Genomic DNA, 11,662 nt, shown 5'->3' on the forward strand with positions numbered 1-11,662 from the left:
CAAAATTGGTGCTCATACTCCATATTATGCTAGAAACATCTGTGTCATACTCTTCTTTACTGTGGTCCTCTGTTTCCCTCCTAAATACTCAGACCCTCCCAGGGAAGTGCTGGGTATATAGTAGGCTCTAAGTAAGTATGAATACTTGCTAATTAACACAAAACAAATTGTTTTATTTTTAATTTCCTCACAGGAAGCACACATATTGCTGTACACCTCAAGCACCATCTCTAGTCTGGAGGCGTATTCAGATTCATTAAATTCTTGTCATTATTGCATTGACCTGCTGTTCCAGACCTAAAAATAGGTGCTCTTGTTCCCATCTTCCCTGTGCTTGGGGACAAGAGGAGTCCTGGGCTGACTGCCCATAATACTGAACATGAGCGGCAGCCCAGAGGCCCGAGCTACCTCCACAGAGACCAGCCCTCTTGTCATCTCCCCGAGGAGCACTCTGTGTGATCACGTCCACCAAGATCCCTCTGGCACCCAGAATCACAACACACAAAACACCTACGAAGGACCCAAGACACCTCTCCCTAGTTCGTCAAGGGTCAAGTTTATGACTTTTTAGATTATAATATGACAAAATAAAAATATGGTATTGGTTACTTTTAATAACATTTTTTATTCCAAAATACATGTTCATGAGAAAAAACAGGGGCGCCTGGGTGGTTCAGTTGCTTAAATTTCCAACTCTTGATATCAGCTCAGGTCTCGATCTCACAGTGAGTTCAAGCACCCTGTTGGGTTCCATGCTGGGCATGGGGCCTACTTAAAAAAAAAAAAAAAAAAGATAGAAAAACAGAAAAGATGCAGCCTCACCAGCACAGGTGCACAAGACCCCAAGTGTTCCACGTCCTCAACAATCAGTATCCCAACCATGACAGAGATGTACAAAGTGCTTTGTGAGCAAAGGAAAGTAAGTGTCTAACTCAGCTTGGGGACAAGGGAGTGGTGAGGGCTTTACAGAGAACCTCTGAGCTGGTTTTTAAGGATCAGTAGGGCTTTCCTTGGGGGGTGAGGGGTCGGGAGAAGGCATTCCAGGCCAAGGGAAGAGCATGCACCAATGCATGGAGAGCTGAAGGCATGGAGCATGTGAAGAACACAAAGTCCCTTGGGCCTAAAGGAATGTAAGTAGAGGTTAGGTGTTAAGTGACAACACTGGCAAGGAAAGTTGGATCAACTTGGTAAACTGATTTGAGGTGCTATGTTAGGAAAGCCTGAATGGTGCTTTGAAAATATCTAGGCAGCGAAATGACATGATAAGACCCATGTTTTAGAAAAACTGAGGGTGCAGTGTGACAGACTGGAAGGAAGGCAAGACGGTCAGTTAAGAAAATTCTTATGCAACAGTCCAGGCAAGAGATGATGAGAACTTGAGCCTGGGCTGTGGATAAGGAGAGAGGAGGCTACCCCGGAACCTGGTCTCTAGTGGGATGTAATAAAAAAGAGAGGGAGAACTTTTGGCTTTCGCCTCGTAGGAGGCGAAGGTGCAACTCTCGTCAGTGGTCGGGAATCCGGACTCATCCGACACCAGCTGCCTCCACCATGCCATCTAAGTTCAACCCCAACGAGAACAAAGTCATGTACCTGAGGTGCACCAGTGGTGAAGTCAGAGCCACGTCTGTCTGCCCTGGCGCCAAAGATCAGCCTGCTGGGCCTGTCTCCAAAAAAGTTTGGTTGATGACATTGCCAAGGTGACCAGTGATTGGAAGGGTCTAAAGATTACAGTGAAACTGACCATTCAGAACAGACAGGCCCAGATTGAAAGGGTACCTTTTACCTCTGCCCTGATTATCAAAGCCCTCAAGGAACCACCAAGAGACAGCAAGAAGCAGAAAAACATTGAGCACAGTGGAAGTATCACTTTTGATGAGATTGTCAATATTGGCCAACAGATGCGGCACCAATCTTTAGCCAGAGAACTCTCTGGAACCATTAAAGAGATCATGGGGACTGCCCAGTTGTGGGCTGCCATGTTGATGGCCACCACCATCATGACATCACAGATGACATCAACAGTGGTGCCATGGAATGCCCAGCTAGTTAACTACAAAGGAAAATATTTCAATAAAGGATCATTTGACAAAAAAAAAAATAAAAATAAAAAGATGGGGCACCTGGCTGGCTCAGTCGGTGAAGTGTCTGCCTTTGGCTCAGGTCATAATTCCAGGGTCCTGGGATCGAGCCCTCATCGGGCTCCCTGCTCCGTGGGGAGCCTGCTTCTCCCTCTCCCTCTGCTTGTACTCTCACTCTCTATCAAATAAATAAATAAAATCTTTTAAAAAATAAAATAAAATAAAAGAGGGAGATACACGCATGCCCACAGCAGCCTTATTCACAATAGGCAAAAATGGAGGCAAGCCAAGTGTCCACCAGCAGACGACTGGATAAACGAGATGTGGTCTGCACATACAATGTAATGTTACTCAGCTTTAAAAGGGAAGGAAATTCTGACACACGTTACAACACAGACAAACCATGCAAACATGGTAAGTGGAATAAGCTCGTCACAAAAGGGTAACTACTGTATGGTCTCGCTTCCATAAGGTGGTACCTAGAGCAAATTCATAGAGACAGAAAATAAAATGGTGGTTGCCAGAAGCTGGGAGGCTGGTGGGCTGGGGAGTTACTCGTTAAAAGGCACAGTTTCAGTTTTGCAAGATGAAGAGCTACAGAGAGGCATGGTGGTGATGGTCATGGAACAACGTGAATGTCCTTTAATGCCACCAAACAGTACGCTTAAACACCGTTAAGATGGTGAAATTTATGTTATGTGCATTTTATACAATTTTTTTTAAGATTTTATTTATTTATTTGACAGAGAGATACACAGCGAGAGAGGGAACACAAGCAGGGGGAGTGGGAGAGGGAGAAGCAGGCTTCCCGCCGAGCGGGGAGCTCCCTGCGGGGCTCGATCCCAGGATTCTGGGATCATGACCTGAGTGGAAGGCAGACACTTAACAACTGAGCCACCCAGGCGCCCCTTATACAATTTTTTTTAAAGCAAGGGAGAGAGAGGGAGGCAGAGTTGATAATACTGTACATCTCTCAGCCTGTGGCCCCAAATGAAGGGCAGCACCCTTAACTGCACTGCAGTCCACAGGAAGAACAACGCAGGGGAGTGAAAACAGAATTCAGAGCTGCACAGATGCCCAGGCTCCACACAACTGAGGACACAAACTTTCCCAAGCAGCTCCCTGACAGGATCAGCATTGTCTCTTACATTCCCAGACTCTAAAAATGATACAGCTTGAAAGATAATTAAGGGCAGCCAAAAAGAGACAGGAAGTGCCTTCTTGATTATTCGTTTGGAAAAGCGGGATTCTAGTGTATGTGGGGCAGATTACACATATACGTCAATTTCACTCCTTCCTGAAACCCAAAGAAAAGAACGGTAAAGACATCGTGTCTTTAAGGAACATCACCCGCAGCAACAAAATCTGGAAACCGGACTACAGATGGAAAAGCAGTACAAGACTAAGAGAAGCCGAAAAAGAGGATTCCTAGCTAGGCCTGCGGCAGAGAAAACCAAGATCCAATCTGATGTCCACCCCAGAATTTCCAAGAGACTCCAGAACTAGTAGCTCCAGGAACTCTGAAAGCTGAGGTGGAACAAGGGCTGAAGGAAGAACAGCACAGGGGAGTGAAAAGAGAATTAACACTTAAGAAGGAAGGTTTGAAAATCCGTCTAGGTAGCAATCAGAGCCCCAAATCCCTCCTCCAGGCGCAGTGGGCCCTCCCACATGGGCAAACCACTGGAGGTTTATTCTCTAGAGCAGGTAAAAACACAGGACTCGGGTCTGTGGGACAAGGAGCTCAGTTAAGAACAGGAGTTCCGTTAGGAATACACGGAGACTTAGAGGTATGTGTGTAATGTATGTGTATAAGTCTGGATGTGGACCAAAAATACCAACTATTCTAGGTATTTCAGGCAGGAAGGAATTTAATACAGGGAATTAGAGGGTACATAATCATGGTTAGAGCTGTGAGAGCCAAGGTCAGAGAAACCACCACTCATGTTCAGGAAATCCAGATGCACAAGCATCGCGAGAAATTGCATAGATGATCCCAGCTCCCCCATAGGCTGAGGTGGCCTGGAGTCCCAGAAGGATACTCTGAAGCGGACAGGAAAATCCCACACCTGGCATGGCTGTTGCTACAGTAACAATGTAGCTTCTCCTTCTGAAACTCTCACTGGCAGAATCAAAATCAGAACCCTCCTGTCTAGGGGCATCTGGGTGGCTCAGTCGGTTAAACGTCTGCCTTGGGCTCAGGTCATGATCTCAGGGTCCTGGGATCGAGCCCGCATCAGCCCTACTCAGCAGGGAGTCTGCTTCTCCCTTTCCCTCTGCTCCTCCCCCCACTCGTGCTCTTTCTCTCTCTTCTCTCAAATAAATAAATAAAATTTTAAAAGGAAAAAAAAGGGTGCCTGGGTGGCTCAGTTGGTTAAGTGACTGCCTTTGGCTCAGGTCATGATCCAGGAGTCCTAGGATCGAGTCCCGCATGGAGCTCCCTGCTCAGCAGGGAGTCTGCTTCTCCCTTTGACCCTCCCCCTCTCATGCGCCCGCTCTCTCATTCTCTCTCTCTCAAATAAATAAATAAAATCTTTAAAAAAAAAAAATCTTCCTGTCAAAAGATTCTGGCAATGGTAGTGTCCAGGTTCCCAGCCCCTACAACGTGGGAGACCGCTTAACAAAACAGGGATAGGGTTGAGAACAGGAGACCATATCCGGCCATATCCAATATCCAGATGCCGAGACCACCCTCGTCCTCCCCTCCCACTCAGTTCCCCGCTCCCTGGTACTGGCAGATAGAACTTCACCTTCCAGGCAGAAGATGACAAAGGTCTCCTAACCAGTGGCTAAAGGAAAAAAATCAGGATGCTAAAATTTAAGGTTTCAAAGAAACAGCCCAACCAGATCACCCTCCAGTGAAGCTCACAATCAACAGAATAAGGAATTCTCACCTCCAAAAAAGGCCAACGATTCCCAGCCAAGTTGCTGCAGTTTTTTTCAAAAGGTCCCAAATTCTCTAAACTTTAATTTGCTTCAAAAAGAATGTACAGGAGACATAGGACATCTGTAGTTGAGCTAAGATTAACAACCACAAATGTGAAAATGTGAACCCGTAAAAGCCACAGTGCAGGTGGGATGTATGACTGCAGTAACCGGTTGTGCCTACACATAGAACTCTGGAACTCTGGTTTTCAAAGTCCGACCTGGAAACCCTGTCATGCCCCCAAGGCCCTTCGAGGGATCTGCGAGGTCAAAACTATTTTCATAACATGAACTTATCTGCCTTTGCCACTCCTGTTCTCTCCTGAGCGTACAGAGGCATTTTTAAGAGTCTGCATGACATCTGATGACACCATCATTCCAACAACTAACAGAATGGAAATTGTTTCAACTTTTTCTCGGTCTTAATTTCTAACGGGGTAAATATCAATAGACAGAAACCACACGAAAGCCCACTGGCATGCTCGAAAATATTTAAGAGTATATAGGGCCAAAAATCTTGAGAATCATTGCTATAACACAACATTTTAGTTAGTCGCTTTTGGAAAGGAACTTTTAATATGTGAAACTAATTAGAATGAGTTAAAGTTTATATCTTCAGAGGGAAAAGAAATAAGAAATGTTTTACTATCTTAAATTGTTGATCCCTTAGGAGGAAGATTTCTCCACATAGATCCCCAAATTATCTTTCCCCTACAAGTAAGTACCAGGATGGAAGTCTCACTGCCTGGAAGGGAGCATGCACACCACTACAGTAGTGAGCCCCTAACACGAGCTGTTCCTACAAGTAAATGATCTCAAAGCCTTTCCCAGTGGCTATGCAAACCAGACAGCACCATGAGGCCCCAGCTCCCCAGAGTTTTACAGAGGAATGTGGAGAACCAACCATGACATCTCAACGTCACTAAGGGATCTCAGAGCTTCAGAGAATGGGAAACAAGCTCCTTTTTACAAAATCACGCTGATGCTGGAAGGGAAGGAGAGGTGTGAGGCACTGCTTATGCTGGTGTCACATCCTCTCGGGCCACCTTTTCAGTGTGTGCAGCTGCTTGTCATAGCAAGTGTGGCCAGACGTCCACGCCTCACTGCACTGGGATCTCTCTCCTCAGCAGCTGCTGGTCTCGGGAAAGCTTCTCAGGAAGCCCCTCCGGCACAAATACAAACCTGGAAGAGTGAGGGCGTTTCATCCCTGGAGCACCCCTGACCAGCAGACCACGGGAGCCAGTGGATAAATACTCCCCTCTCCATGTCCCAGGTGGAGGATACTGAGGCACATTCAACAGTTCCCCAGGGGTCCCTGGCCGGACTGAGCACCAGTGATCCATCATGGCAGCCAGCTCAGTAACTCACTCTTGGATTGGCTTTCCTTCCTCCCCTTTGTCAGTATTCCCTTGGATGTTCTTCCTCTTACGTTCCCTGGGATACCTTTCCAAAATAAACTGCCCGTGCTAAGCCCTTGTCTCAGTCCTTCAGCTGACCCCAGCTAAGATAAGGCATAAGATAAGCTCTCCACCTCCAGCCAGGTGGGGAAGGGGCATAGTTAACACGAGAGTGGCCCAGCTCCTCCCCGATCCTAAAGCTTGGTAGAAGGCTTCACATCTAGCAGATGTTTTAAAACAACCAGTTAAGTGAAAAGAGAATGAAATGATGGCCAGCTATGGAAGAGACACTACAACTAATTGCTGTGTTATATGACATAGACTCTAATGTGGGTTTTCAGAGGAAATGATGAAGTCTCAAGCAGAAGATGATCAAGACAGGAGGGTGGTTCTGGAAAAGGAAATGAGTCTTAGCCACTGGAGACCCAGAGACTGATCTCCCCAAAGTTGGCAGCCTAGAAGGTGAGGGGAAGCAGGACAGAGTACATTCAGATGAACGAGGGGTTCGGCAACCTAGGGGATGAGTAGATTTTACACGGTGGTCCATGAAGGCTTGTGAGAAAAAGTGTGGACCGCTGTCTCCACTTAACCACACCAAACTTTCTACATAATCCCGGACAATCAAACACTTGGGCTTACAACCCCATGCCTGACTGTCTTTATCTCTTTCTTTTCTTCCCAGAGTGATTATGAATTGTCCGGGCATACTTTACACATTAATTTATTTAATCAACAAAACAACCCCATGAGGTAAGTTCTATTATTGCCCCCATTTTACAGATGGGAGAACCTGGAACACAGAGAAGTTACACAGCTGGGAGACAGAGCTGGGGTTAAACCCTGCCAGTCTGGCTCTCTCTCACACTTTGTCCCCCACAGTCAATGAAGTCACCATATCCCACGTGATAATCCCACATGATTCCTTTCACAGTGTTTCCCATATGTTGAATCCTTAGCATTTTCAGAACCTGTAACCGCAGGTAACTCATACATTTCCTAGGTTTTGGTTGGGTTCCTGGTGTGTGTGTGTATATATATCTATCAGATGCTGGGCCAGCTGCGGGGGATAAAGATGCAAAGGCCTCACTCTCCAGGAAGGTCCCTTTACCCACCTTGCAAGATGAGCCATGTCATGGAGAGCTGAACCTGCAGGTCAAGGTGAGAAGTTGAGCCTTGGCTGAAATTGGGATGAATTGGTAGGTGAAAAGCACAAATTCTCACTCATCTCAGAAGCAGTATCACTGAGCATCTGCCCTGTGCTAAGCCCTAGAAGGTAGGAAGAAGGAGAGGGACACTGAAATGAGTTTACCACACAGTCCCACTCAATCCTCATACCCACACAGGTAAGGCACAGCAAAGCTGTTCACACCAGACCTTAGATATGGTAGATCTGTAATAAGAAATGATCATTTCAGTCTCCTTCTAACACCACTTTAAGTCACATAACTTATAGTAGTTTTCCATAACTGACCATATTAAATCAAGTTTCTATCGTAGGTATCCAAGGCCATCATCTTCTACTCTCCACTTGGTTCAGACCTCACTACTCGTTAAATCAATCTTTTTCTTCCCAGTACATTACAAGCAAATAAGAAGAAAATAGTCATACTTTATGTGTTTGCCCATGTGATTTACTTTGCTGGATATTGGTCTTCTTTATTTCTATCTCTATTTATCCATGGCCATTTTCAAAAGTATCCGATGATTTTTTTTCCACTCACATGGCTTTGGTCTTTCCTCTACCACAGTCCCATGGCACTTGTAGATTTAAGTCTCTGGGGTGTTTGGCACCAGTGGATTTTACTCTCTATGGTTCTTACAGCCATGCATGTATGAGTTGGCACATAGTAGGTGCTCAAGAACCCTTATCTGATTCATGATGAAGTGTTAAGTAAGTACCATAGGGAAATATCGCCCATGATCTTACACTGTGCTTTAATATAACTTGTTATAAAACCTCTTTCTCTTCCTCCTCATAGATAATGAAATATACTGATTCATCAGCCTTGTAAATAAGCCCAATCTCCCCAAGGAACTACTGTGATATGAATGGAATCATCATTTTACACTGGACATGATGCTTCTAGAAGAGTGTTTGGCACACCATTAACTCCCAATAACTATTTGTGGAAGTGAATTAAAATAATCAACTTTATTTCACACCTGCCACATACTATATAATGTGGTAAAGATTTGCAATAACAAAGTTTGTAAGATGAATTTGAAGAGCAACCCCGATCAAACATAGAAAAAGTAGTTTTACCCACTCTACACACTGTACCATCCTAAAAGACTAGGCCACTTTCTTTTTCCTGGACTTCACAATCTGTCAATTGCTTTAGTTAGTTAAGACCATCATCCCTCTTCACCCTTAGGAGCTCCTAGTGGGAACCTGCCCATCACTGGACACAAAATCTGAAAATGGCATTTTCAAATACTTTGTGGAGAATACGATTTAATGACTCTACTGACAGTCACTTTAAGTAGTGTGATCACAATATGCTAAGTATCTAAATACAACCATCTCATTCCACTTAGACCTTTTTGAAAGAAAATAAGTAATCAAAAAAGTGAAATTTTTATCCCCCAAATGATCCAGAATTAACATAAAAGAAAAACTGAATATCGTAGAGAGGATACAAATTTCTGGGACTCCAATGTGTAACAAACAAAAAATGCTTTGATATCAGCCAATATCAATCCAACAGATAATAAAGGATACTTTGGAAAATTTGCCTCTCATTTGGGGTTGTTGTTTTTTTTTTTTTCCCTCCAACAATACTCTACAGAATGTGAGTAAAATCTGTTAAGACTATTGTTTGAAACCTGCCTCAGTCCCTCTAATCCATGCACCTCCCGGTTGCATTGAGATCTGCCGGGTGACACATGAGATCTAAAGTGGGTGGATAAAAATAACCTGGTCCTCAAAAAGACATGATAAACGCCAGACAGCTGAGTCACTTTGAAGCCCATCTGACTCTGGAAAGGGACATTCACCCTCCTTTTCCTTGTTGCACATATACATGCCACCTGGTGAAAAACACCACCAACCTCCCCGGGTGGAAGGCGGTGATCTGTCGTAATTCCCCCCCCCCCCCCCCGCTCCAGTCTCAGGTCACGACCCGCGGCTAAACTTTTAATAATTTATACTAACGCATTTCAGCCCAGGCGATTCACGTAGAGGAGTAAGGGGAATGACTGAAAGAAACCATAAAATCCAGTAGACCCTCTATTTCTGCTGCCCAACTGGAGGGACCCGAAGGTTTCTTCTGACATTCTAACGGGAAGAAAAAGTGCGGGGAGCAATAGAAAGTGGAGGAAGAAAAGCTCGGCGCGGAAATCCGAATCGTCCGGGAGTGGGACTCCCTAGGCAAAGCAAACGGTCCCAGAAAGAGAAGGGTTGTGTGAGTCCGGGGGGGGCGGGGGGGGGCGGGGGGGGGCGATGCGGTCCACCCAGCCGCCCTCCGTTCTCGCCCCCAGAGAGGACGCAAACCATCCGCAACGTGCAGTTAAGATCAGGGAACTCTTCGATTGGATCTATCTTTCAAACGGTGGCGGGGCTGGGGCCAGGCAGCTGGGAACTGGGGCCCTGTCAGCCTAGGAAGGCTGGCGGAGCAAACCCCGCGGCGACCCCGTCTTCAGCTGCAGCAGCCTCGGGGCCAGCAGCGCCCCGCACGCAGTAGGCGCTCACTCGGTGTCTGCCGAACTGCAATGCCCCTGAGCGCACTCCGCCGCCGCGGGAGGAGGTCCCCGGCTGCTACTGCGCATCTTCTCCCCCAGCTTCACGTGCCGCCCAATTCCGCGGCTCGCGGCCGCCACAGGCCGCTGGCACCGCGACCCTCCCCCGGGGCGCCGCGTACGCCGCCGAGCCTCACTTACGGGGGAGTCGTACGAGAAGGCGCACTCGTTCTTGTACACCCTGTCCCCCGACCTGGGCACGCGGATCGTGGGCATGTGAGGCACCAGCAGCTCGCCAATGTCTCCTGCAGCCATCTTCCTGCTGCCGCTGCCGCCCGGCATGCCGAACAGGGCGCCCCGGCGCTGCATGGTCGCGGAGGGCACCCGAGCGGAGCCGAGCCGGGTCGGGCCGGAGCGCTGGGTCTGCCGGCGGCGGCGGCGGCGGCGGCGGCGGCGGGCTGCGCGGGGGACCGGAGCCGAGCCGGGGCTGGCGGGCAGAGAGGGCCGCGGGGCGGGAACGGGCACCGGGGGCCTGGGGCGGGCGGGCGGGCGGGCGGGGGTGTGGGGGACGCTGCTATTTTTAATCCAATGGCGAATCGCCGGCCCAGCTGCAGCGTCAGGCGGGGCGCTGGGGAGCGCCAGCCGCAGCGCGCCGGGGAGGGGGCGCTGGAGAGGGGCCCTGTGCCGGGATCCGGCTGGGCGGCGGGCGGGGGACGAGCCCCCCCGGCGCGGGCGCGGGAGCCGGGAGCGGGCGGGGTGCTCCGCTCGCCCCCGCCGGCGGGCTGCCGTGCGGTATCCCCACGGTGTTTTCTACCCTAGATCGATAGGTTGCGAAGGGGCAACTCCGAGGCGAACACAAAGAGCAGGATTTGGGGGTTTAAAAACCTCTTGCTTTTAAAACAACTGAAGATAAAAGCGGGGACTTCCCCTGCCTGGGTAGGGGTGGGACTCGATGTGCAAATCTGGATTGCACAGCGTCGGGCCCAAATCTGAATTTGTGCTGTGCACTTAGCGGTTAACCTCACTAAACCTTGTTCCCCACTTTTTCAACATCCAAAGCTTACTAAAAGAGAATAGAATAGGATCCAGTAAGGATGGACATAGATTTTTGCAATAATACAGATTTCTTTCTTACGTATGGTGAGCAGGATCAAGATTTTTTCGGGGCGGAGAGCTTTATATTTTTCTCTTTGGAACGTATTTTGCTTGATTTGTTCGAGGTCTCCGCGTCGAACGTTGAAGAGCCTGATTTGAGCATCTTATTCAAACGCACGTATTCCTGTCTTGCAGGTCCAGTTCTTCAAAATAAACAATGAATGGGGAAGGGGGGAGTTGAATAATTTGTGAACAGAGCTTGCCTCACAGCATACTCTCATTTTCTCCAAAAAATTCTTAAAACACAGGTTCCATTCCGCTGAGGTTCCCTAACTACACCCAAACATAAAGGGCAGGGTACCCAGGGATTCCTGCCAATTAATAGAACACAATAATAGCAAAAAATAGTGAATAAAAATGTTGGTTTCTGTAAGCCTCTCCCAAACAAATCAAACTGTCTTTAAAATCTCCCCCCCCCCATTATTTCTGCTA

General features: G+C 47.7%; 1 protein-coding gene across 2 annotated transcripts in view; it reads right to left on the reverse strand.

Annotated features, from left to right (window-relative positions):
- Positions 1-10,476, reverse strand: part of USP13 (ubiquitin specific peptidase 13) — a 109,208-nt gene extending 98,732 nt beyond the window's left edge. For both annotated transcript variants that reach the window (XM_028101149.2, XM_088025318.1), the window contains exon 1: positions 10,277-10,476. In XM_028101149.2, coding sequence (XP_027956950.1) covers positions 10,277-10,444 — 168 coding nt within the window. In that variant the 5' untranslated portion in view covers positions 10,445-10,476. The remainder of the gene's footprint in view (positions 1-10,276) is intronic.
- Positions 10,477-11,662: the final 1,186 nt, after the last annotated feature.

The sequence above is a fragment of the Eumetopias jubatus genome, unplaced genomic scaffold, assembly GCF_037043125.1.
Source record: "Eumetopias jubatus isolate StellerSeaLion01/CBP00866 unplaced genomic scaffold, mEumJub1_p1.0 scaffold_1, whole genome shotgun sequence".
NCBI classification, from domain to species: Eukaryota; Metazoa; Chordata; class Mammalia; order Carnivora; family Otariidae; genus Eumetopias; species Eumetopias jubatus.